Source organism: Neolamprologus multifasciatus, chromosome 8, assembly GCF_963576455.1.
Source record: "Neolamprologus multifasciatus chromosome 8, fNeoMul1.2, whole genome shotgun sequence".
NCBI classification, from domain to species: domain Eukaryota; kingdom Metazoa; phylum Chordata; class Actinopteri; order Cichliformes; family Cichlidae; genus Neolamprologus; species Neolamprologus multifasciatus.
Window position 1 is genome coordinate 14,459,681 of NC_140446.1, and position 25,727 is coordinate 14,485,407.

The window sequence follows — 25,727 nt, forward strand, 5'->3', positions numbered from 1 at the left end:
AGACTGAGATCTGGTAACTGTGTGAGTACACTGAACTCATGTCATGTCTTGTTTAATGTTCAAGAGACCAGTTTGAGATGATTTGAGGTTTGTGACATTCTGCTGCAAAGAGCCATCAGAAGACTGTGGTCACAAAGAGATAAACATTGTCAGCAGCATTTAAAAGAGGCTCATATCATACTGAGGGGCCCAAAGTGTGTCAAGAAAATATTCCCCCTTACACCAACAGCAGCCAGAGCTGTTGATACAAGGCAGGATTAATCCAAGCGTGAAGCTTTTATGTTGTTTATGCCAAATTCCGATGTTGCAGCCAACTTCAAGACTCATCAGACCAGACAAGGTTTTTCCAGTCCTGTATCATCTAATTTTCGTGAGCCTGCGCAAATTATAACTTCTGTTTCCTGTTCTTACATGACAAGAGGAGTAGGAGCGCTACGGTGAGGTCTTCTGCTGTTTTAGCCCATTTGTTTCAAGGGTCAATATGTTTTGCGTTCAGAGATCTACTTCAGCATACCCTAGTCACAATGAGTGGTTATTTGACTTAATGTTGTCTGAGTTTGAAGCAATCCAGCCATTCTCCTCTGACCTCTGGCATCAATGAGACATTTTTACCCAGAAAAGTTGCCGCTCAGTGGGAAGTTTCTCTTTATCAGACCATTCTCTGTAAACTCTAAAGATGGTTGAGTGGTAATATCCCAATAGATCAGCAGTTTCTGAAATACTCAAACAAGTTTGGCACAACAACCATGTTGTCAGCATTCAAAGTCACTTAACTCACCTTCTCCATTCTGATGTTCTGATTGAACTTCAGCAGGTCATCTTGACCATGTCTACATGCCTATATGAGTTGCTGCCACCTGATTGGCTGATTAGATATTTGTGTTGACAAGCCTAAAAAAAACTGGCCAGTGAGTGTAAATAGGCTAATGGCAGGTTCAAGATAAAGGGCTAATCAGCAAAAGACTAACCTACCAGGAAAATTACTGATCTTTCTGGTGGTCAGTCCACCCCCATTCATCTTGTGAACCCTTTAGACAAATGCATTAGCCATTAGCAAGCTCGCGTCAATGTTTATTAGATGTGGACAATGAGCCAAAAGCCTTTCTATTTTTTCCTTCTCACACTGAATGCACTGTTCAGAGGCTTCCAATCTACAAATAGAAATGATCAGAGGAGTGCTGGAAGAGATTTATATATCAGGGAGTATGGAAAATCAAAAAATTGCTTAGCGTTTTTAATCAGAATGCTTCCCTTGTGCTGGAAGAAAGAATCAATAAAATGCTTTGTACAAACAAGCTGCTGAAGAAATCTTCAGTAGTAGGTTAAGACGGTGCACCGAGTACACCCCTGACCTTCACAAGAAAAGGAAAAGGAAAAAAAGAAACTGACAGCTTTATCCTGAATTTGTCTTGCATCACTTCTCAATGGCCACAACAGTTAACCACAGAAAACGGCTTCCAGTGACCGTGACCAATAACACAGGAAGATTTGAGAGTCGGGGGGGAATGGAGCCTAGTTTTGATCTGTGTTGATACACACTCATCTAAAATTTACCCAGATTACCAAGGGTTTGGAGGATTATCCTGCCTCCAAAATCCAAATCACGTAATAACATACAGCACAAACATACATGCATATACCAACAACAGCTAAATCTTAAGCGCTGATGAAATTCAGCGTGTGTACAAATAAGCAACTTTTTTTTTTTTTTTTTTGGAGTTTTTTTTGCCGTGCCGTGCCACGCTTTTCTGCTTTGAGCTTTCATTTCAGATCAATATCTGAGCACCTTACAGTCACAAATCATTTCTCGCCCCTTATCCTTTTTCTTCGTATCGACTGGTAAAATACTCAAAAGAGCAGTTTGGACCACAGTGCCGCTCAGTCACTCACTCATTCACACGTCCTCACAGAAGTAGATAGAGAATCACAGGCGAAGGCGGGTTAGAGTTTAATCAAATTATGATTTTTGGCTCCAGTGATTATGAAAACAACATAATTGAGATAAAGCGACTATCATGCGTCAGTCGTTATCACAATAGTGCTGTGGCCCCTCCCTGAAAGCCCAGACCTGCTCATTGTTTAATTCAGTTCCAGGCAACATGGTGAAAAAAGGAGTCTTGGGTCAACAAGATCTATTGAGACGAAGTAATAGTCGGAATAAACTTGTGTCACTCAGCCCTCACTCGCTCTCTGTTTGTGACTTTTGTGCAGGTCTGTCAGGTCACATAAGAAAATTGCCTCATGGACCTCTTGTTGCCACTGTCTGCACAAAACTCCTATGATGGAGACTACAGATAACAGGGACTTTTTAAAAATTGTTTTTATTACTTAAATTATATACATTGATAAAGGAAAAATAATCCAGTGTAAAAAAAAAAAAGGGTAAATGTATTTAACGATGAATAAGTAGTAAGTAATCTCGCTATTAATCAAAATAATCACAATATTGATTTTTTTTTGTATAACCGAGTCCGTCCTGCACATGACAGAACCACATGGACTAAAAGAATTAAGTCCTCTCTGTAACACTCCAGCCGTACTGCAGTGAACTCAGCTTTGGAAATAATGCTGGAGTTTAACATATTGGTGCACAGGGCAAGTGGTGGAGTCTTTAAGTGGAGCCATGGCGGAGTAGGAAGGCAGCAATTTAGTTTATAACTGCTTGAGGATGTGGATTGAGTTTCTGTTTTAACCATGAAAAAGTTTAGAGCATCCCACTAATGGTGTTCAGTTGGGCAAGTCGCACTTCTGAGGCTACAGAGGGGATATTTCGGTAGAAGACTGAAGAGGAGGCGGAGGAAAGATGGGCCTTTTTGGTTTTTACCCGGTTTACTCACAAAGAGGAAGGAGGCAATCCTCTAATTTGAACTATTGATCTTCTGTAGATATTATGCCTGGAGTAAGTAGCTACACAGGATATCGAATTCAATAACAGACACACACACATACATATTGACTCTGCAGTTCCCTTCTCACCCAAGTGAGGGAGGGGATTAAGGATTTGATTCACTCCTGCCATTGTCTCTCCCACCAGCCAGATTCCTGCCTCTTAATCGGGCCAAAAGCATCTGACACGATGCACAGGTATTCTCCAAGCTTGCTCAAGGCTCCCATAAGATGCCGTGAATGATTCCCCCGGGTGCTTCGAGTTGCCAGTGCGAAGGATTGGGAGCCTGCACATATTATGATTGGTGAATGTCTCCAGACAAGGCAATGCCAGAGGAAGGGATGTGTATCAGAGTTGTAATGACATCATCTGCACAGGCTATGACAGTCAGGGCAATTTAGAGTGGAGAAGGGTTGGCTGTTGCCATGGGCAATCACAGGAAAAGGCTTGAATGTATAATACAGATCAAGTAACGTCAGGAAGATGCTGCATTTTTCTTCTTTTTTTTTTTTTGTTGTTTGTAAGGAGGGCGAGTCAGAAAAGTGTAAAAAAAAAAAAAAAAAAGTGAGAAAAGTGGTAGCCATATCTTCATTTCAGTTATATCTCCGAACTCTTTGTGGCAACAAGCATAAAGTCCCCCAGTCAGAAGTGATTGGCTCTTAACTGTTTAATCATTGGTTTGCAAGGTTGCTATGAGACTGACTATGATTCAGAAGGAGCGTATAATAAATGTTGGCATGTAAAATAATCCTCGAGGCTGCAGGAGGAAAATGCACACCCTGCATTCTGCTCAACAACAACACAATGACACCTGCAGCCTGTCTAAATACAAACATAAACTCATTTGTTCATTGATTAATTTGGGAATCTCAGACCTGCTTTTCCAGGCTGTTTTTTTCTTGTTATCTCTGTGATCATGAAAATCCCTTTGGCTCATTAAGAACCTGTCAAGCAATCTTAGAGCAAATAGCCTAATTTGACTTAAGCACTTATCTTACCATTTAAGTCCAAATGCCCTCCGAAGCATTCCCTTTATGCAATGTAGGGAGGGTTTTTTAATCGTTTACATTCCACCTCTTAATAAGGCAGCACAGTTTATTTTAATCCATTCACCTAAATGCTTGGATCTCACTCCTGTCACGCTGTGTTTTTATTTTTCTGTAAATAAAAGCCATGGCAATGACAGAATTTTTCCCGTGGCACAATCAAAATGCTTTTTTCCCCCTATTTTATAGACATTTTTTCAGAGGTTCCAACACATAATCTGTCAGGGCTTGGCAAGCCATCTTCTATTTAAAACTCAGACCACCTCTGTCAGAAAAGCAATTACTAGTGAGGGTTTCATTTTAATTTAAATAAGATTACATTACAGTGACATGAAAAGGGGGCACTGCCAGGATGGAAAGAACACGAGTGCTTCTTTTTATCTGTTTTCCCCAGCGCTGGGATTGTGGGAAAAGACAACTGCATGAAGAAAGACTGTGTGTTAGGAGGAGAGTGAAAGAGAGGGTGAATGTCAAAGTGTGTGCCTGTGCAGAAAAAGACCAAAAACACGTGCAAGCTTATACCATATCGTGTGGGTACACATGCATTTGAGCGTGTGTGTGTGTGTGTGTGTGTGTTAGAGTGACGCATCCTAAAGCAACCAGATTGTGAATAGAGAAAAGCTATGCTTGGAGACAGAAGAGGACAATTACTGCAATGCCTCAGGCTCAAATCAATATAAAAGGCCTGTGCAAAGCAACATCAATGACATAAAGCCACATGATATGTCATTTCCAACTTTATTTTCATGATCCTTCCTCTAATCCTCTCAGCCCCCACATCTGCGTTGTTTTCTTGCTTCAATCAAAGCCACTGCAGGCTGTGTAAATTCAGAGCATCACGGAAAAGCATTCCAAGGCTGGCTGGCTGGCTCATTACCTGGTGCAAAAGAGGAAGCCGTGTTAGAAAAAGCCAGCAAAGCCAACTCCACAGTGTAGTTGCACCAAGTGTCTCACCCCTAAGGTGAATTCTGTGAGGAAAAAAAACTGAGGCGCATCATGTTGTAATTATTTTATGCTCTGTCTCTCTCTCTTTTCCCCACCCTCATTTCTCATGCTATCCCGCCTTGAATGGAGCAGCGGATGAACTTGGGATCGAGTTCATGGGTAAGACAACTTTTCATTGACTGTGCCGAGTGCTCAATCTTTCCGTGTGCCTCACGTCTGTGAAATACTGCATACAAAACACACACAACCAGCACAACAAGGCCGCTCACCTTGGAAAATTAATGTGGGCTAGTCGCCATGGAAACACTGTGGTGGTGAATTAGGTGTATTCTGTCTGCATGAAGAACAGTACCGTTAGAGAGGAGTGATGTAATGATTATGGAGCAAAGAAAGCGATTCATGTACTGTATAAATCCGAGTCTACTTGCCTACTGTGTACTATGTGAAAATTTCATATCTCGGTAGTGATCTCCAAAATGATCCCGGTTTCCAGTGTAATCGTGTTACAGCATGAAGTTAGTCGAAATGTTCGAGAAGTAAATAATATCACCAAGTTCTATTTCGACAAAAATATTCCAAGTTGAATCTGCAGTTTTGATTTGCAGATTTACATAATTCATTTGGTTTTCTGTACTTGTTGTGTTTGAATATAAGACACAGCTCTATGTATAATTCACTAAGTCTTAGGCAGATAGTAAAACAAGAAGCCCAACAACAGAAACGTCTTGTATAGAAGTTTACAGCGTTCTGAATTTTGCGATGCTTATGATGAACAAAATATTTTGTTTGCATGACTGAACTGATTCATATGCAGTGGACGGATAGTTTTCAGACACACAACAGCAACAACAGTGTGTTACTGACAAGCTGTTAAGTAGTTACAAAGATAAAAGGCCCTTACATTATGAAGTTAATGATTACTAAAAATGTAGTAGTCGTTCTGTAGAAAGTTAAAATGGAACTCACCCTCATTTTAAAAGTAGAAGCAATTTAGTTTCTATACTTCAGATAGTGTCGACCATGTTCAAGCAAGTCTCCGTCAGTACTCTTAAAGGTACAGTGTGTAAAATCTCACAACTAGATGTCAGTAGATCACAGATCGCAGTCATTTGAATTCAGTTTTTTTTATCTCTTCCAATTCAAGCACCTAGCCATAACCCTAACTACGGTGGCCCCTTTAGACCAAACACATTTTAGTTAGCTAAGAGAGATTAGAAATGTCAAATTTAGACTGCACTCGATAACTGCTTTGGCCGGCATGTTTTAACATATTTGAATATTAACACTTGAATAAACCACAAATAAAAATAGATATGTGACAATTAAATATTTTGTTGCATTTTACATTTTTGCTGCTGAGTCACTTCATAACCTCTGGCTGCCGTTCATCTGCAGTGAGTGTAGGTTGTCAGTATGCTGTTAACCTCAGCTATCAATAACCCGAGCATTCACATCTACTTACTGATATGGTTCGAGGAGTCTGTGTAGGTCACTTCTGTCCAATAACAGTGATAGTAAGCTGAGTTGTTAAAGATATCCTTAACTTTTCTTTCATTGCTGTTTTTCCTGGCCATCTCAACCCAGTGTATATGTAATGGGTTATAATTTTGTTAGAGAACATAATTACAGACTAATCAATGTGTATTCATGAGTACATTATTCTGTTTTTAGATTAAATAACCTAAAAACAAACCAAGTTCAATTAGGAGGCTGAGCCTTTTTCTGGTATAGATGTTTAGTCAAGTTTAACAATAGGATCTAAAGTATAATATAAAATATAAAAATCCAAAGAAGGTCAAATACTGAAATGAGAAGCAGTGCATATAGATTTTTTTTAATTCTTTGGATTTTCATTGGAGTTACTTTAGGTACTTCTCTACTTTCCTACAGACTGTCAACAAACTAAGAGAAAAAAAAACAAGGGAGGGGAGAGACAGTCTCATCACCCCAGACTACACACACATACACTCTATCTGCAACACCGTTTTTCATTTTCTCTTTTCCTATCTTTTTTTCCACTTTCTGCCTTGCTTTTGTGCATACATAAAAACTAACACCGCATGCTATGAAGTTTTCCATTAACATGGCTTCATACACTGCTGTCACATCACACGCTAGCTCCAGGAAATAGGAGGGAGAGGATGTATGCCCTGCAAACAGCATTCCTCACTTCAGTAACTTTAATCTGGGGGACTAAATTAGTTCAGAATGCTACTGGAGGTGGGCGGATGCATTAGAGAAAATGAGAGCAGGACTGATCGATTGATAGTCGGACAGATGACAGACAGAGGTACAGATAGGATTTTTTTTTTTTTTTTTTGGTTGGGTTTGGTATTCATTGTGTTCCCTCATGAGTTCGTCTTTGCTTTATCAATGAATTGTTTGATAGCTTGTTATATAAGTCTGATATGTGACAGTCTGAGACAGCCTGTCAGACTACAGCAAAGCTCCGTTTGAAGTAGAATTGAGCGCTCTAAAAGTAATCTTGTCTTTTGATTTTCTTGCATTTTTTTTTTAGCCCAGCAACTGAAGCTCTTTGTGACTCAGAATAGTTGACTCTGATGTTTTGCAGTCTGAATACCCCATTTTCTCATGGATTCTTTAGCATGAACTTCATTATAGCATGTTATTCTTGTCAAGTGTAGAGTGCATCGCTGGCATAGCGGCCATATGGGATTGTCTTGTCTTTGAGTCAAAATAACACGGCTTAGCCAATATAGCTAAGACTCTTCACTTTGGTGGGGTTCTTTTATAACGTGCTGTTGCATCTAATTTCAAGAATGCCTCATAGGCATCTGGCATGAAAGGCCTGTAATGGTTTTATATACAGACTGCATGTCGGTTTTCCTTGCAGCCATTCAGCAGAGCTTTGTAGACAGCTGTTTTTATGTTCACATTATGGAAAAGCCTTTTTCATCCCTCAAAAAAAAAAGGGGAAAAAAAGGCAAAGGCCTGTCTCAGGTGGTGCTCCACATGAGCACTGATAATGCAGGAGCAGGAAAAAAATGTTTTCAATATCTTTCAGATATGCAACCATGCAGAGGTCATTTCACTGATGGTAAAGGCCGGAGGCTTTACAGGGACATGGATTTCCAAGTGGCACATTACTTATAAACAAAGAAAAAAGCCAACTTTTACTGAGCAGCTGCAGGACATTTCTCCTCTTCTACCTGCACAGCAATAAACAAACACATTTTTTTAAAATCCATTTAAAATTATAGGATAGAACCAGACTATACAATTCAGTAATTCAGGAGCTTATATTGGGTTTTTTCATATATATAAATAGTTATATTTGCGTCATTACACAGTATATTGTCGATTGACTATTTTTTCCAACTCAATAATTTCTCATTTCAGAACATTTATTGTTTTAACAGTAAAAAATGTGATCTAGCCTAACAAAGCTAACCCCCACTATTTATTGGTTGACGGTATTAAGTAAGCAATCGTGTGCCACAGCAGGCCACTCCTGCAGCATTTCTATGGATCACTTCTATATTTAATTCATCCTGCTTCCCTTCTATGGGAGCTGAGTGGGTAGTTTGGACCTCCAATGTTTATATATATATTCACATACTGTCACTCCAGGATATGTTCAGATTTTATCTTTATCTGTTGCCAGAAGCACTCTAATTTTAAAAAGGTTTCTCTCCTGTTTGAACTCAGTTACATCATACTATCAAAAATTGTGTTGATGCAGCACTGATGTAATGCAGAGGAAGAAAGCGGTGGGGCGAGAGAGAGAAAAAAAAAACGGTGCAAAACAGAACGCATGGTTGCACTCAAACGTTAGCTTTGAACAAAAACGCTCTCCAGCAGTATCTGCCCTCAAAAACAAGAGTTGAGGGAAGTTGATAAACCTGGACCGACAAGCACGGATCAAGAAGACCTCCCAGGACAGTTCTCTGTTGACAACATCAAAAGCCACAGACAAGCCCTTAAAGGTCATGAGCAGGTTGCGGTGATGTTTTCTGCACTTTCCCCTGCAGTTGTCAAGGTAGTAAAATCAGACACAGGGGGATTTGTTGTTTTTGAGTGATCGAGTAATGGCACAGGACGTTGCCCGTAAGGTCATGGACGCTGGTGGATCAGAAAAGTGTCTCAAACTCTCAGCGACTTTTGTGGATTAGTGATATGAGTTGCTGGTTATGGATTGTGCTCATTTTGATCATGAGATAGTATCGTCATGAGAGTTTCTGGTAAGCCAGTGGGTGCGTGCCCTTGAACTCCACACTGTGCACCGTGCTAAGTATTTCAGCACCGCAATCCAGTTGCTCAGTGAGACAGATATTTGCTGGGATCAACTACAACTTGTCCCAGCTGCTTGTGACCTTAAGCCTCTGCCGCTGACGTGCAGGGGTCTGACAAGAAGCTCCGGGAGCATTCATTTGCTGCTAATTCCCTGTCGCCATCAGTCTCTGAATGCTGACACATATGCAGCCCTTGCATGCACATACACACCAAGTGCTAGTCCTGCTGTGCAGACAGTCCATCGGTCCCTGCTGGGTTTGTCTGAACGAAATGATTATCACACTTCAGTTAGCACGTCACTGAGCCCTGCCTGTGTCTGCCATGTCCCTATCTCTTGCTCAGACAGTGACATTTACTGACAGCAGCATTGGTCGCTTTATGCAAATGCAGATTGTGGGCAGATGTCTGCGCGCGGTTTCGAGTGTATGTCATTCCACCATTTATGTGTATTAGGTATGTTAATTCCTCATGATCCATCTCTTCCTCTCAGCTCAATCGGAACCATAGTCCATATTGTTTATGTCACAGCAGAAATTCATTGGACTGAACTTTATTCTCTCCTCCACAGAGAGTGGTGACACCTACCAGAGGCAGGTGCTGTCCATATTCAGCATTGCCTCGGGGATCTGTCTTCTTGGAGTGGCATGTATGGCTCTCTACCGCCACAACAAGTGAGTGATGCCAGCGAGAACCACATTAGTAGCGTATGCCCCCGGCTGTGCAGAAAGAGCACTTTACTATCATGGCATGGAGCCCAATGAAATTCTAAGTGTGAGTCAGCTAGAGGATGTTTTAGCAAGGCAACAAATCTAAATAGTGTAGGATGCATTTGGGACAGATACTCATGTAAGATTTATTTGAAAGTGGTTTTAGCAAGCAGGTGTGTCACAAAATGCTTCACACAAAACAAAATACTCAGATATGGCAAGAGACAGACCAAGTTCAAGTTCAGTAGACCCTAAGTGCACGTGTACATGTGTGTGACAAGATAAGAGGGTTTCCTGGTGGCTCAGAAGCAGACCACCAAAGTCAATTATGCATGGCACCAAAGAAGAAGGAAAAAGAAAGCAGAGGGAAAGAACTGGAAGAGTGCGTGTATGTATATTCATTCAGTAGGAGTGAATGAATGCTGTGCTGACTAAATTAAGCTTGCTAAACAAAAACAAAAACGGTGGTTTTATGTTTGAGAAGTGTAGTGCTCTGAGCAGTGCAGCACATATTGGTCAACATGAACAGATAGTCCTGGCTCACAGATAGAATTAATGTACTGAAAATGATCCAAAATCACAAATCCTGTGATAATAAGTCTCTTTCCTTCAAAAGAAATAGCTGTGCGCCAGGCTACCGTGGATAAATAGCTTTTTAAACTCTGTGGTTATTTTCCTCTCAAGAAAAAATGTGAAATTTTGTTTGTATCACTACTTCTCAGAAAAGATTAGTAAAGTTTTCAGAAAGGTTGCTTTTAGGTGGTATAACTTCATTATTATTATTTATTAGAGTGGGTTCCTGCAGCACGTTTTAATCCCTCCAAGCCATTAGGTAGTCGGATTATAGTTTGTTAACCCTATAAACCAATGTAATGATTTGTTGCTTTCCACATTTTTAAAAAGTTTTTTTTTTTTTACTTCTCGCTATCATCCTTTATGCAGGAAACACTTAATGAGTCTCAGCTGCAGACAGAATTTTGCATTCTAGAATTTAAAAATGAACATTTAATGGTGAATTAACATTTAATCCAAAAGTCTTAAACAGCAATTAAATTTTAATCCAATCAAATTTTAATCCAAAATGAAAGAACGGTATCATCTTTTTTCCTTTTTTAAAAAAAAATGTATAGCAGAAGAATTTGACTTTTTTCTTTGTCACGTTTTACTGTTTCATTTTTTGTGTGTATGTGTGGTAAAGGTAAAAGACAGAGTAGGTAAAAATGTGGCAGAACAACTAAAATGAAGTAGTGGAATGTCTGCTCATGTCAGCAAACTTGACTTTACTTCAATTCCTTAGGTTATATCTGTTCCCACTGCTGTAAATTAAGGCTTCTTGTTGTATGTATGGATATCACTGCATGTGAAATTCTCCCTCTAGTTCCCCACAAAGATGAGAGAATCCAAACTTTGGCTTTCATAGTAAATCAATAAAACCTTTGTATTTATCTCTTTTACTTTAACTTTCCTTGATTAAATTCATGTAGTTTTAAATCTTATTTTCATGCATTTTTTTGTTCATTTTAAAGCTATTTTTGTGGCGCACATTTACCACCTTAAGTTTCACCTCGGAAAAGTAATCACAGTTGAACGTTGAACGTCACTTTCAGCTATGGTGTGTTCCAGAAATGTTAAATTTCACCGTTTTAAAAACCTCAAACTGTCAAAGGATGTTTTATCGCTGCATAACAAAAAATGCATATATTAGTTCATCGTCACAATTCCCACATATGTGTGAGTAGATGTGAGTAGATGTGAAATTCATTGACAGGGCCTATCTTGTTTACTATGTGTGATCTGTAAGGGAGTCTCAGAAATAAATGGTAACAAGTCAATAAATGTAATATTGTTGCCATTAGATGTGTGTGAAGAATATGACCTAAAAAGAAACCGTTATTAAACTGTGTAACGACTAGAAAAAAAAAGAATGAATCCTCAGCAGAGCAAATGCAGCTATTATAGGGAGGTTTTTCTGCCTCATAGAAATCCCTTTGTTTTCCTAATTGCATGCTGTATTGTCATCAGTCTATCCATTGTTCTGGATTATTTCTTTAGTTTTGTTGTAGACTTACATTTGTTCTCCCTTTTTCACCGGCACATTTCCTCCACAGGAGACACAGGGAGAAACTCCAGGCTCATTTCTCCGACAGCCGCAGCCTCAGAGACTGCACCGTCAATGCCTCCGGCCTCATGTCCAAATCTACCCCCAGACTTCAATACAGCCTTCAGCTCCAAAAGGTGCGTCTTTATCAATAATGTATTTATTCATTTCCAGTCACACCCTAATCATCATTGTCACCATCTTCTTCTTTATATATACAGTACTTCATATACACATTATAGTCTTTTGAGTTCCTGACAGGATGATTTATGATCTAAAATACGTCTTAATAATCTCTCTACTGGCTCGAGTCTTTTGTTCACACTCGTATCTGACATAGGCTGAGAGGCAGTGGGGAATTATAGCTTAAAATAAATGCATCACACATTACAGAGGAAAAATCTGCCTGCCATGTTCACTCTGACAGATTCCTGTGACAAACTGCAGAGTAGAAATTATAATCTGTTTTGGTGTCAAGGATCCTGAATTCTAAAGAACTCCAGCAGAACTTTATTGATAGCTAAATGTGATTGTGCTTGTGCATATTCATTTTAGTAATATCACAAATAACATTTTAAAGGGATTGGTTTGAAGCTGGCTGCTAAACTTTAAATTTTGAGTTAGTTAGACATTCCTCGAAAACCAATGCTTTCCAGAAACAACCACATACAGCAATAATAATAAATACAATCTACGACTGCATGCATAATACTCTCAATAGCCTAACAGGGCTTACACTAATTGATTGATTGCTTTCCTATTATCCCTCTCCACATGCACTTACATTGTGATGTCAGACACATACTGTATACTGATGTTGAAGGAGTAGAAACAGTGCGTTAAATTATACTTTAAAGTGGAGCAAATCAAATCAAGGAAAGGTAGAAAATGTCAGAAGTGACAAAGCTCAAAATATTTAACTTAGTAAGCAGTAACTATGAACGTTGTTTTACGGTGTACAAGGATACAGTACTGTGCAAAATTCTACCACCGATATTCTGTCCAGGTCTTGTGTAATTTGGCATAATACACCTTTTTTTCCTGGTTTCTCTTCCTTAAGAATGGCTTCTCGACAGCCATGCATCAAGATCATTTCAGTGAACAGTAAATGGAACAAGTAAAGGGCCAGATGCCTCTCTCAGGTCCTATATAAGGTCTTTGGAGTGTTTCCTTAAGGACATGACCTTTAGATGCTGGTTATCTGCTGTAGATCATTTTTGGGCCTGCCACTTCTTCTTTTGTCAGCCTCTTGTCCAGTTTCCTCATTTTTTTAAAGACAGACTGCACACCATGCCCAGATATGCCAGGTATTTGGCTAACAGGCCTTTGGGAATCACATTATTTGTGCAAAACTACTATTTTGTGCCTGCCAAACTGTTATCTTTGGTATTTTTTGTCGATTCAACCAAAGAAATCAGGTGTTCTTTTTGACAGGCTCCTAGTAAAAAGTGCATAGAAATAAAATTTAAAAATGTATATTTGCTAAGTCGGCTGTTATAAGTGGACACAACACAGGTTCATTCCTCAAGTTAGGTGCATTTTTTCATGCTTGAATGATTTATATGTCAGTGTTAATTGGCGTAACAAATAAACAAACGGACAAAGAAAGATTCCTCTGGGAATGATCAGGCACGAGAACTGAAGTGGAAACAAGTTAAAAAGCAGCTAATGATGAAAGGAAAACCTCGGAAAGCATGGAGAACAATTGTAATTTCAACCGAGCATCGCTCCTTTGAGGCAAAATATAAAGAAATGAGACTTTTTCACAGCACTGTACATTAGACATAAGTCATGTAAGTTCAGGCCAGTTGTTTTCCCTGGCTAAATAAGGGAACTATTGTATATGGTGATGATGGTTACATATGGGATTGGTGCTTTTTGATGTATTAATGTATATATCTTATCAGTTATGCAGAATCTCAATTTTGGTGGTTAGCATGAATGTATGCACTTAAATGTCAAGTCCTGAGTCCCACCGGCTATGGATTAAAAATTGAGTTGCGGAGGGGAATAGAGAATTTAACAATAGACACATTTGTTGGCTTTCACCATATTTGCTACTACACTAGTATGTTTGATGTGCTGCTGGACTTAAATCAAATTAAAATTAAGTAAAATATTATGAAATGTCTGTTTACTTTCACTTTCATTGGCTGCTGTTTTTTATATATCAGAGCAGGATTCTTTTAATTTGCAAAACACATGTTATAGCTGCTCTGCCAGACATTTCTTCCTTCACTTCACAATTATTCCATTCTGGTGGTTAAAAAAATAGGCGAGTGATAACAATTTTAGTTATTGCAGTTCTACACTTTTGAGCACTTTTATTGGCAATTTTTATTTATTTGTGTCAGGGTTCACTGGAGGACTCACACGCAGGACTCAGGCAAAGTACTTATTACAATTCCACCCGGTGTATTTACAAACAGTGCAGAGGGGGGTAGTGCTATATACAAGGTAGTGACAGGGGAAAAGGCTCCGGGGTAATCCAGGGAGGGAAAGGACGCTCGCTCTTCTTCTTCTCTCTCCAGACACTCACACAACGGAATCCACTCGGGGAATGCAGGGTCGGGTCCAGGGGATCTATGTACAGAAAGGAGCATACGTCAAAGGTTTTGCGTAGGGAAAAGAGAACGTGCTCAGAGCCGGGCTGCACTAACGTGAGTCACACACAACGATCCAGCGATGAGCAGAAGCCACTCCCTGGCTTAAATGCTGGCTGTGCTGATGAGGCCCAGGTGTTTCCTCTTCAGAGGGGTGTGGGCCGAAGGCGTGAACCCACCATGAGTTCCGCCCCGGCGAGAGAGAGAGAGAGAGAGAGAGAGAGAGAGAGAGCAAGAGAGCTCCTAGTCAGCGGCCTGCTGATCCCCTGGCCGTGACAGTACCCCCCCCCCCAACGGGAGCCCCCCGGCGACCCCCAGGCTTCTCCGGGTGAGCCGCGTGGAACCCCCGCAACATGTCCTCGTCCAGCAGTGCCGCCCGTGGGATCCACGAGCGCTCCTCAAGACCGTAGCCCTCCCAGTCCACCAGATACTGCAAGCCGCGCCCCCGGCGCCTGACGTCCATGATCCGAGAGACGGTGAACGCCGGATGGCCGTCGATGATCCGGGCGGGCGGCGGGGCCCTGGAAGGAGGGCACAAAGGACTGGAGAGACAGGGCTTTACTTGAGACACGTGGAAAACGTTATGAATTCGCATATTCCGAGGCAGCTCAAGACGGACGGAAACTGGGTTAACCAAAGAGTTAATCACAAACGGGCCAACGAAGGTGGGAGACAGCTTCTTCGATTCCGACCTGAGAGGAACAAACCTGGTCGACAGCCAAACCTTCTGCCCAGGCGTGTATGCTGGCGCCGGGGTCCTGCGGCGGTCCGCCAGGCGTTTGTTCCGGTCCGCTGTTCGGAGAAGAGCGGTCCGCGTCACCTTCCAGGCACGCCGACACCTTCGGAGGTGCCGTTGAACCAAAGGCACAAAATGCTCACCTTCGATCGCCGGGAACAAGGGTGGTTGGAAACCCAGAGAGGCCTCGAAGGGGGAAACACCGGTGGCCGAGGAAGTGAGGCTGTTATGCGCATACTCGATCCAAGGGAGCTGTTCGCTCCAGGTGGTTTGGTGGGTGGAGGCCACACATCGTAGGGCCGCTTCGAGCTCCTGGTTCGCGCGCTCTGTTTGACCATTCGTCTGCGGGTGAAAGCCGGAGGAGAGACTGACCTGAGCCCCAAGGGCGGAGCAGAATTCCTTCCAGACGCGGGAAGTGAACTGCGGACCTCTGTCGGACACAACATCGGTGGGGATCCCATGGAGGCGGAAGACGTGGGTTGTTAGGAGCCGGGCGGTCTCCAGAGCCGTGGGAAGCTTGGGGAGGGCGACAAAGTGTACAGCCTTAGAAAAACGGTCAATTATGGTGAGAATAACTGTGTTACCTGAGGACGGTGGTAGGCCTGTCACAAAGTCGATAGCGATATGTGACCAGGGGCGGCTTGGTGTAGGTAGAGGCCGGAGCAGACCAGCGGTAGGTCGGTTGACAGTCTTGTTCTGCGCGCAGACTGGACAGGCAGCGACGTACTCACGGACGTCATTGGCGAGGGTGGGCCACCAGGCGAAACGTTGGATGAATGAGATGGTGCGGTGGACCCCTGGGTGGCAGGTAAACTTGGCGGTATGAGCCCAGTGCAGCACCTGGGAGCGAACAGAGGAGGGAACAAAAAGCAATCCAGGCGGGCCGGTTCCAGGGTCCGGTTCCGTTCGTTGGGCCTCCTTTATGGCAGTCTCTATTTCCCAGGTCAGCGTTCCGATAACACAAGTGGGCAGGAGAATGGGAGAGTCACGGGCAACGTCCTCGGAGACCGTGAATTGACGAGAGAGAGCATCGGGTTTGGTGTTGCGAGATCCAGGCCTGTAAGTAATGGTGAACTGAAACCGAGTGAAGAACAGGGCCCACCTAGCTTGTCGAGCATTGAGCCGTTTCGCTGATCGAATATACTCCAGATTTTTATGATCTGTCCACACTACAAAAGGCTGGGCTGCGCCCTCCAGCCAGTGGCGCCATTCCTCCAAGGCAAGCTTGACGGCAAGGAGTTCCCGGTCCCCCACGTCATAATTCCGTTCTGCAGGGGTGAGACACCGTGAATAGTAAGCACACGGGTGGAGTTTACCTTCGTGCTGTTGGGAGAGCACGGCCCCCACCCCAGAATCCGAAGCGTCCACCTCCACGACGAATTGCTGAGTGAGTCCTGGCTGAACAAGGATGGGGGCAGAGGCGAAGCGGTCCTTAAGGAGGGCAAACGCTCGGCGAGCCGGCTCGTCCCAGTGGAAGGGAACCTTAGGTGAAGTAAGACGGGTTAGTGGGAGAGCGACCTTACTGAAATCACGGATGAAACGACGATAGAAATTCGCAAAGCCCAGGAAACACTGAAGCTGCCTGCGATTGGGAGGGGTTGGCCAGTTGACGACTGCTCGGACCTTAGCGGGGTCAGCCTTGAGATTGCCACGGTCAATGACATAGCCCAGAAAAGAAACCGTGCTCACATGAAACTCACATTTTTCAGCCTTGACGAATAACTGGTTCTCTAGGAGGCGAAGCAGGACCTGTCTGACGTGGCGTTCATGTTCAGCAACGGAGCGAGAGAAAATGAGGATGTCGTCAAGGTAAACAAAAACTGAATGGTTTATGAAATCCCGGAGCACGTCGTTAACCAAAGCTTGAAAAACAGCAGGGGCGTTGGTCAGACCAAACGGCATAACTAGATACTCGAAATGACCCAAGTGAGTATTAAAAGCCGTCTTCCATTCATCCCCCTCTCTTATTCTCACCAGGTGGTATGCGTTCCGTAAATCCAGTTTGGTGAAGATCGTGACCCCTTGAAGCAGTTCAAAGGCCGAGGTCAACAGAGGCAACGGGTACTTATTCTTCACAGTAATGCTGTTGAGACCACGATAGTCAATACAAGGCCTCAGGCTCTTGTCCTTCTTCTCAACAAAGAAAAATCCCGCAGCTACGGGGGAGGAGGAGGGGCGGATTATTCCTGCAGTAAGAGACTCAGTAATATACTTCTCCATGGCTTCCCGTTCGGGTCGTGAGATGCTATACAGTCGACTCTTGGGAAGTGACGCACCCGGCAGTAGGTCTATTCCACAATCATATGGTCTGTGGGGGGGTAGGGAGGAAGCCCTGTCTTTCCTAAACACCTCCCCCAGATCATGATAGACAGATGGGACAGAGGAGAGGTCAGGGGGGTCGGATGCTGGAGAGGGAGTGCGTGAGGTAATAGCTGGGGTGGCGGCTTTCAAACAGGTCATATGGCACCCCTCCCCCCACCCAAGAACGCATCCCTTCTTCCAATCCAGTACGGGGTTATGTTGCTGTAACCAGGGAAACCCCAAAATCAATGGAGTGAGGGGCGCCTTAAAGACGAACAACTGTAAGGTTTCCGTGTGATTGCCGGAAAGTGTTAAAGCTAGTGGCTCTGTAATATGGGTGATATCAGGAAGGCGCTGGCCACTGAGGGCAGTGACTTGAAGCGTATGTGGCAGAGCTGTGAGGCTGAGGCCTAATTTATGGGCCAGAGTGGCATCAATGAAACTTTGCTCCGCCCCTGAATCAATCAATGCGCGGAGTGGATGAGGAACCGAGTGAACAGTAAGCTTGGCTGAAATCATTAAACGCGGAGGAGACCGTGTGCAGGAAACCTCGCCCACCCGTACTCTCCTCACTACCGGCGGGCACGATCTTTTGGTCGCGCTTGACATGTGGCGGCAATATGGCCCTTGTGGCCACAGTTAAAGCACTCACCGGCCATCCAGCAGCGATGTCGCTCCTCGGGAGATAACCTGAAGCGTCCCAATTGCATAGGCTGCTCGCCCTCGGTCTCGTCCTCCCTCTCCCGAAGGACTCCGCCTCCGACCGCACCTCTGCTGTAGGCCATCTCCATGTATCCAGGGGGCTTATGGGTGTTGTAGTTTCTCAATCCGCGGCGCGCTCGTAAGTGCTCATCCACCTTTATGCACAGTGATAAAACGTCATCAAGAGAAGCGGGTAACTCCTTCATAAGTAATTCCCCCTTTAAATCGTCACAAACATTGTTCAAAAGGGTACTTATCAACGCCGGCTCCTCCCACCCGGTCTCTTCGGCCAAAGTCCAGAATTCAACGGAGTAGTCTGCCATGCTTCGTCTGCCCTGCTTCAAATTCAGCAACCGGTGAGCAGCAGCGGCCGCCCCGGTGCCCCTCTCAAAAACACTCTTAAACTTAGAATGGAAATCATGGTAAGTGATTTCCGGATCAGATCTTAACACAGCCTGCGCCCAATTTAATGCTCGACCACGTAATAATTGAACGAAAAAGGCAATCTTGGACTCATCGCTCCCATACGTCCTCCGCTGCAGTCTAAACTGTAACCCGAGTTGGATCAAAAATCCTGCACATTTGTCGAACTCACCCGAAAAGGGCTCCGGTGTGGGTAGCGGACGCTCCAGGGGCTCCGATGAAACCGGAGTGGAGGGCTGAGGCGCCGGGGGTTCTGGAGCTTGTGGAAGAGAAGGCGGAGATGATGTGGGAGGGCTTTCCAGAGGCACATGTTGGGCCAGGGCTTGGGTGAGCGCAGCCAGCTGATGATTGATTTGCCGTAGCATTTGTTCGTGCCGCTCCAGTACCGCTTCCGGAGAAACGGCGATATGCTGGGCAGGGGTTGAGTCCGCTGAGTCCATCGTATGGCTGGATCGTTACTGTCAGGGTTCACTGGAGGACTCACACGCAGGACTCAGGCAAAGTACTTATTACAATTCCACCCGGTGTATTTACAAACAGTGCAGAGGGGGGTAGTGCTATATACAAGGTAGTGACAGGGGAAAAGGCTCCGGGGTAATCCAGGGAGGGAAAGGACGCTCGCTCTTCTTCTTCTCTCTCCAGACACTCACACAACGGAATCCACTCGGGGAATGCAGGGTCGGGTCCAGGGGATCTATGTACAGAAAGGAGCATACGTCAAAGGTTTTGCGTAGGGAAAAGAGAACGTGCTCAGAGCCGGGCTGCACTAACGTGAGTCACACACAACGATCCAGCGATGAGCAGAAGCCACTCCCTGGCTTAAATGCTGGCTGTGCTGATGAGGCCCAGGTGTTTCCTCTTCAGAGGGGTGTGGGCCGAAGGCGTGAACCCACCATGAGTTCCGCCCTGGCGAGAGAGAGAGAGAGAGAGAGAGAGAGAGTGAGAGAGAGAGCAAGAGAGCTCCTAGTCAGCGGCCTGCTGATCCCCTGGCCGTGACAATTTGCCAATAAAAAGTTTATGAAACTTGAGAATTGTGGTTGTGATTGTTCTTCACTATGTCATATAAACATAAAAAAAAGATCTAAATAAAACTTAAGCAGCAAAGGGCACAAAAAAACAACTTTGTGCCACTGCCAAATGGCAGAAACATGGTGCTATTAAAATCAAAATGCCAAGTTAAAGTACTGTATTATCATAACTATTAACAACAACAACAACAAAATACACAAAAAGATTTACCTCAATTATACATAATAGGCTAAATAAATAAGATTTTGGGTGTTTTACATTTACCTAAAAATGGCTCTTTTGATAGTAAAAGTCCCCAGCCAATGAAGTTGATCTTGAAGTAAACGTTGCTGGAATTCTGACCTCTTTAAATAGAAGAATGTAAAATTGTGCCCATACTCTGGATCATGAATCCTGAATTCAACATTCAAGCACAGCAGCACAGTCATAATCCACAATGAGCACAAAACTGTACATTACAGCAGGTTCATGTGTTTAAAAAGTTGGATTTTGCAAATTTGAACTACATAACCCTCGACCAACTCAAAAACTGAAAGAGACGAATATTATGTAATCATTTATCAACTAATAAACACATAGCATCAGCTCTAGGAAGAAATTTTCATCCAGGCGGGCAAATAATTCTTGGTTAAGAAAAAAAATGGCAAACCGTAGAAGAAAAAGTGGCTCAGAATTCATTACAAGCCACCACAGCCTGCAGCAGCAGTGACCCAGACATTCTTAGAAAAAGCAGAGAGAAGACGTGGATGGCACTGATAAGGCTAATGTCTCCACAGAGGGGTAATTGCACTCTACTGCACACTTGTAAAGGTTTCATCAAAGAGTCTGACCGCTTGGCATAATGCGTTCCTACTTTCTTTATTTAATTAGATGGATTTTTTTTTGTTTTTAAAGAAGTTCAGTGTGCAGTTATTCTTTTATCATTTCAGGAAGTTATATGGAGTAGTAGTCCATCATGTATCAATGCTAAAATGAAAGAGAGATCAATTATAGATTTGACGTTTCCACTTCTGAAACATAAATACTTTACAGCTTCCACAAATCTCATTTTAATATGTATGGGTAATAAGGTAGCAAGGTTATTAATACTGATTAATACTATAACACTGATTTCTTTATTTTCTCTATGTTTTTCACCCTTAAATGTTTCAAATCATCAAAGAAATTTAAATATTAGTCAAAGATAACACAGGTAAACACAAACTGCAGTTTCTAAATGAAGCTGTATATTATTAAGGGTAAAAAAAATCCAAACCTACATGTCCCTGTGTGGGGAAAAAAATGATTGGCCCCTAAACCTAATAACTGGTTTACCACCCTAAGCAGCAACAGCTGCAATCAAGCCTTTTCGATAACTGCCAATGAGTCTTTTACAGAGCTTGTGGAGGAATTTTGGCCCACTCATCTTTGCAGAATCGTTGTAATTCAGCCACATTAATGAAGATGTTTTTTTGCAAATCTGAGACAAGCCTTTATGTTCTCTTCAATGGATACCATTTTTGCCCAGTGTCCTGAACTCTGGCCTTAACTGAAACATGTGAACCCTACTGTTCATTAATGTTGTTTTACTTTCTTTTGTGACCTCCTGGATAGGGATGGGTATCCTTTAGGTTTTATCCGATACCGGTGCCAAACCGGTACTTTTGAAACGGTGCCGGTGCTTAAACGGTTCTCAAACCGGTGCTTAAAGAATGAAAAACACAAACTTTGTCCAAAAACCTCTCATGTTCAGCTGTTTTTTTTTGTAAAAAGACAACAATGTTAGCCTTTTCTGCAGCTATAGGGGATTTATGGTATCACTCTTGGCTGGAAGCAGTGCTTAATCAATGGAAAAAACACAAACTTTGTCGAAAAACCTCTCATGTTTAGCTGTTTTCCACTTTTTCTTTGGTCATTTTAGCCTTTTTGGCCAGGGTGAAGGGAGTATCTGCCATCAAACAAGACAGCCGCATGTAGCTATGATGATGTTTGCTAGTTCACCTTACATGCATTAATGTAATAACGTGGTTAAACTACTCAACTTAAATTACACATGAACAACATTAAGCTACTCACGCAGAGAAGAACGGCTGCTGCTGCCATCATCATCCTTCATCATTTCTGCTACACTGGCAGGGCTAGGGGCCAGGACTCTCCTCTCCGGGTTCTTTGGGGATGTTGCTAACTTGGTGCATTTCTCGGCTTTTAAAAAAACGCCATGCGTCGCCAGGTTTGTCATCAGATTCAAGGTGTCACAGTATCACCTTAAAGCACTTGTTGCAGGCTGCTGAGTTTGCATCTTTTGCTGTGAAGTACAGCCAGACTTTTGACCGCTTCGCCTTGGGCATTTTTAATCTGTAGCTCTGCTATAAAGGAACGTACGTGCTGCTTTTCGGTCTGGTTACTACCATTTATGTCAGAACCAGTGCCATTATGGCGCCGGATACCGGTAGCCATCCCTACTCCTGGATGAGTCGTTGATGTGCTTTTGGAGGAATTTTGGTAGTCCAGTCATTCCTGGAAAGCTTCGCCACTGTTCCAAATTTTCTCCATTTGTGTGTAATGGCTCTCACTGTGATCCACTGGAGCTTGAAGGCTTAGAAATAGCTTTCCAGACTGGTAGATGTCTGTGATTTTGTTTCTCGTGTGTTTCTTAAGATTGTGGCATGATGTGTTGCTTTTAGAGATCTATTATGCTGCTTTGCTTTGTCAGACAGGTTCAATGTAAGTGATTTCTTAATTCAGCAGGTCTGCCAGTAATCATCCCTGAATGTGTTTAGTGAAACTGAACTCAGATTTTCAAAAAAAGTGGTTAATCACAGTTAATTCGCAATAGGACCAGGTAGTTTTGGAAACCTTTTCTCCCTTAATGAATGAAATCATCATTTAAAAACTGCATTTTGTATTTCCTCAGGTTATCTTTGTATAATATTAAAATGAGTCTGATGATCTGAAACATGCAAGTGTCACAAATATGCAAAAAACTAGTAAATCGGTAAGAAGGCAAACACTTTTTCATACCACTGTATATGGAGGCTTCTTTAATAATTCAACACTGTCTGGTGTCACCCACTGAAACAAACACCCCTTAAGCTAACCCCACCCACGGATCTGCAGTTGGCACCATCTGAAAGCTTTTCGAGGGTGTCATTTGAAAATCATGGCTCTGGGCAGCTGATCGCTAAGACGCTGTACCACCTTTGATGCAAATGTTAAAAAAGCTGTTAAGTAGTTGCGTTTAAGTAATATTTAAAAAATGTTTTCATATAAGCACAATAACCAGCACAACAGCAACCTAAAAAAAGGGGAGACTCAGATGGTGGTATCGGGAATGTGTTAGGGCTCAGCGGGTGAGGCAGTGAAGCCCTGCATCCAACAAGAAATGCATTGAATGCTGGACAAAGGAAGGAAGCCAGGAGGAAGGCAAAGACAACACGGAAACACAAGCTATAATAGAACAGTGTGAGGGAAGCTTAAGGTGGGATGTGAAAGATCACTGGCTATAAGCACCCAGGAGGGGGCATGAGCTGTACAGACCAACGAAAGATTAACAAGTGAAACCTGTTTTTCCACAGATTTGACACAATGACCCCAGACCACAGCTTCTCTCCACCCACTCCCTCAGCTTGTAACCATCTAGGGAGAGGACATGTGGGTGTGGGTGGTGTAGTCCTACAATATCTCTATTTTCTTTAAAGTTACACAGACAAAATGAAAATACTTTCAAAGGAAGAACAGAGCAGAGTGTTCTTAAATAGGCTCAAAACATTTGGTGTATGCAGCATAACCCAGCATCAAAGCACAATGGGGGTTTTTTGTGCATGTGTTCAAGGCAGTAGGATGGAGGATGAGTGCAGCGAGCTAGAAAAAAAATGTCTGCCTCTGACAAGGCAGGTGCAAGAGGGGAGGATAAAACTGAAGCCCTTTTTTAGTCATTGTCTTCCATTTGAAGTCTCTAATAAACTAATGCGGCGCTCAGTTGTTATTAACTCTTTGAATTCTGGGATTAAAGAGAAAGGCATTTCCCCTCTAGGTGTGATCACTAAAGACATATATGCTGACATGATGAAAGCATATGCAAGACAAATTAAACCCTCAGCTCTTTTTAAAAATATACACCTGGGCACCTACACACTCCTTATAGAATAAATTGAACTCTTGTATTCAAAGCATAACGTCACTCCTAAGAGGCACACTCTTGAAATGGCGTGCATTTGATGTAAATGGTGTCGACGCCAGTAAAGCTGTGTAAAAACCTACAAAATCCACATCAAGATGGAAATTATGGAGAGATTAGCTTTAGGAAAATATAATGATTTGGGTTATATTAAACCCTTATGGTTCATTAACCATATGTTAAGAACATGCATGGACATGGTCAAGGCAACCTGCTGAAGATCAAACTGAGTGTCCGAATGAGGATGAAAGGCAGTTTCAATTACTTTAAATGTGGCATGGTTGAGTATTTCAAAATCTGGAGCTCTACTGAAATTTTCCCAAACAACAGTCTCTAGGGTTTACAGAGAATGGTCTGAAAAAGAGAAAACGTCCAGTGAGCTGTGGTTCTCTGGGTGAAAATTGATGATGTTGATGCCAGAGGGCAGAGGGCAGAGGAGAATGGCCAGACTGCTTTGAGCAGGAAGGCAACAGTAACTGATCACTAGTAAACAATCATTCGTTAGAACTAAAGTATGCAGAATGCACACAACATTGAACCTTGAAGCAGATGGGCTACAGTGGCAGGATACCACATCATGTGCCACTCCTGTCAAGAAACAGAGCATAAAATTTGCATAGGCATACCTAAAGTGGACAGTAGAAGTCTCGATTTTTGCTGTTGGTAGGGTCCGAGTTTTGCGTAAATACCATGAAAGCATGGATCCAACCTGTCTTGGATCAACATTTCAGGCTGCTGGTATAATGGTACTTTCTTGTCTGTGAAGGTTCTCAGTCATCCAGGTCACTGTAGTCCTGGAGCTTGGAAAGAAAAGCGTCTGGACTTCTTTAAGTTGCTTGAAGACGTTTCACCTCTCATCCGAGAAGCTTCTTCAGTTCTAGGGTCAAATGGTGGAGAGTCCCAGATTTAAACCCAGTGGGAGTATCCCCCCCAAGAGGGACAAATGGACGCCCTAATGATCCTCTACCTAATCACACGAGCCAAGGTGTGAAAACGGGTGTAGGTCACAATCAGCCAAGGTTTCAGGTGAGCTCATTGTGAAGCCTAGCCCCCACCCTATCATGTGATTTCCTGAGGTCAAATGCCCCAGGATGTCAGTGGGCGTTAAGGCGTCTGGGAAGGGACTGGATTATAGATGGCAGAAAGTTGGTGTCGTAAGCCACCGCTTCTGTTCAAAGACGGTCGCTCACAGTGGACATAAATGGCCTCTTTTACTCCTCTTTCAAACCAAAATATTTTCTTGGCACACTTTTGGCCCCTTAGTACAAAGTGATTTCAATTTGATTCATTACAAACTGTACTGTACTCACTGTACTCAAATGGCCTCCACAGCCACCAGAACTCTTCTGTGATGTGGTGGAACAAATCTGAAGCAACTGTGTGATGCTTTCATGTCAATATAGACCAAAATGTCAGAGAAATGTTTTTAGCTCCTCATCGATCCAAGCCATGAAGAATTAAGGTAGCTTTGCAAAAGAAACAAACCGCTACTAGCAAGATGTATCTAATAAAATGTCTTGTGAACGTGTAAGAATAGTGTATTAGCTATATGTTAAGCACATGCATGCAAACCTGTATTGACAGCAACCTTCTCCTCCATTTTCCTTGTTATGCCTGAGGCGATGACCATCTTTCCGAAAAGATTAAAGGGTTTATATTTTACATGACTACAGGAGGTTCCCCAAGTAAATAGCCATCATTTTAACCACCCCTTAAGCAATACAGATGATTATTATTTATTATGTTTTGATAGGGCACCTGAAGTGGAACATGAAGCATTATATATACTGTATGCACATCTGTAGCTATTTCTGTGCATATGTTTCTTCCATCTTCAGAG

The 25,727-nt window shown here is 42.8% G+C and overlaps 1 protein-coding gene across 1 annotated transcript in view; it reads left to right on the plus strand.

The window, feature by feature from the left end:
- Positions 1 to 25,727, plus strand: part of nrg3b (neuregulin 3b) — a 216,640-nt gene that overhangs the window by 169,402 nt on the left and 21,511 nt on the right. The window contains exons 4-6 of the mRNA XM_085170975.1: positions 5,011 to 5,037; positions 9,701 to 9,803; positions 11,948 to 12,074. Coding sequence (XP_085027101.1) covers positions 5,011 to 5,037; positions 9,701 to 9,803; positions 11,948 to 12,074 — 257 coding nt within the window. The remainder of the gene's footprint in view (positions 1 to 5,010; positions 5,038 to 9,700; positions 9,804 to 11,947; positions 12,075 to 25,727) is intronic.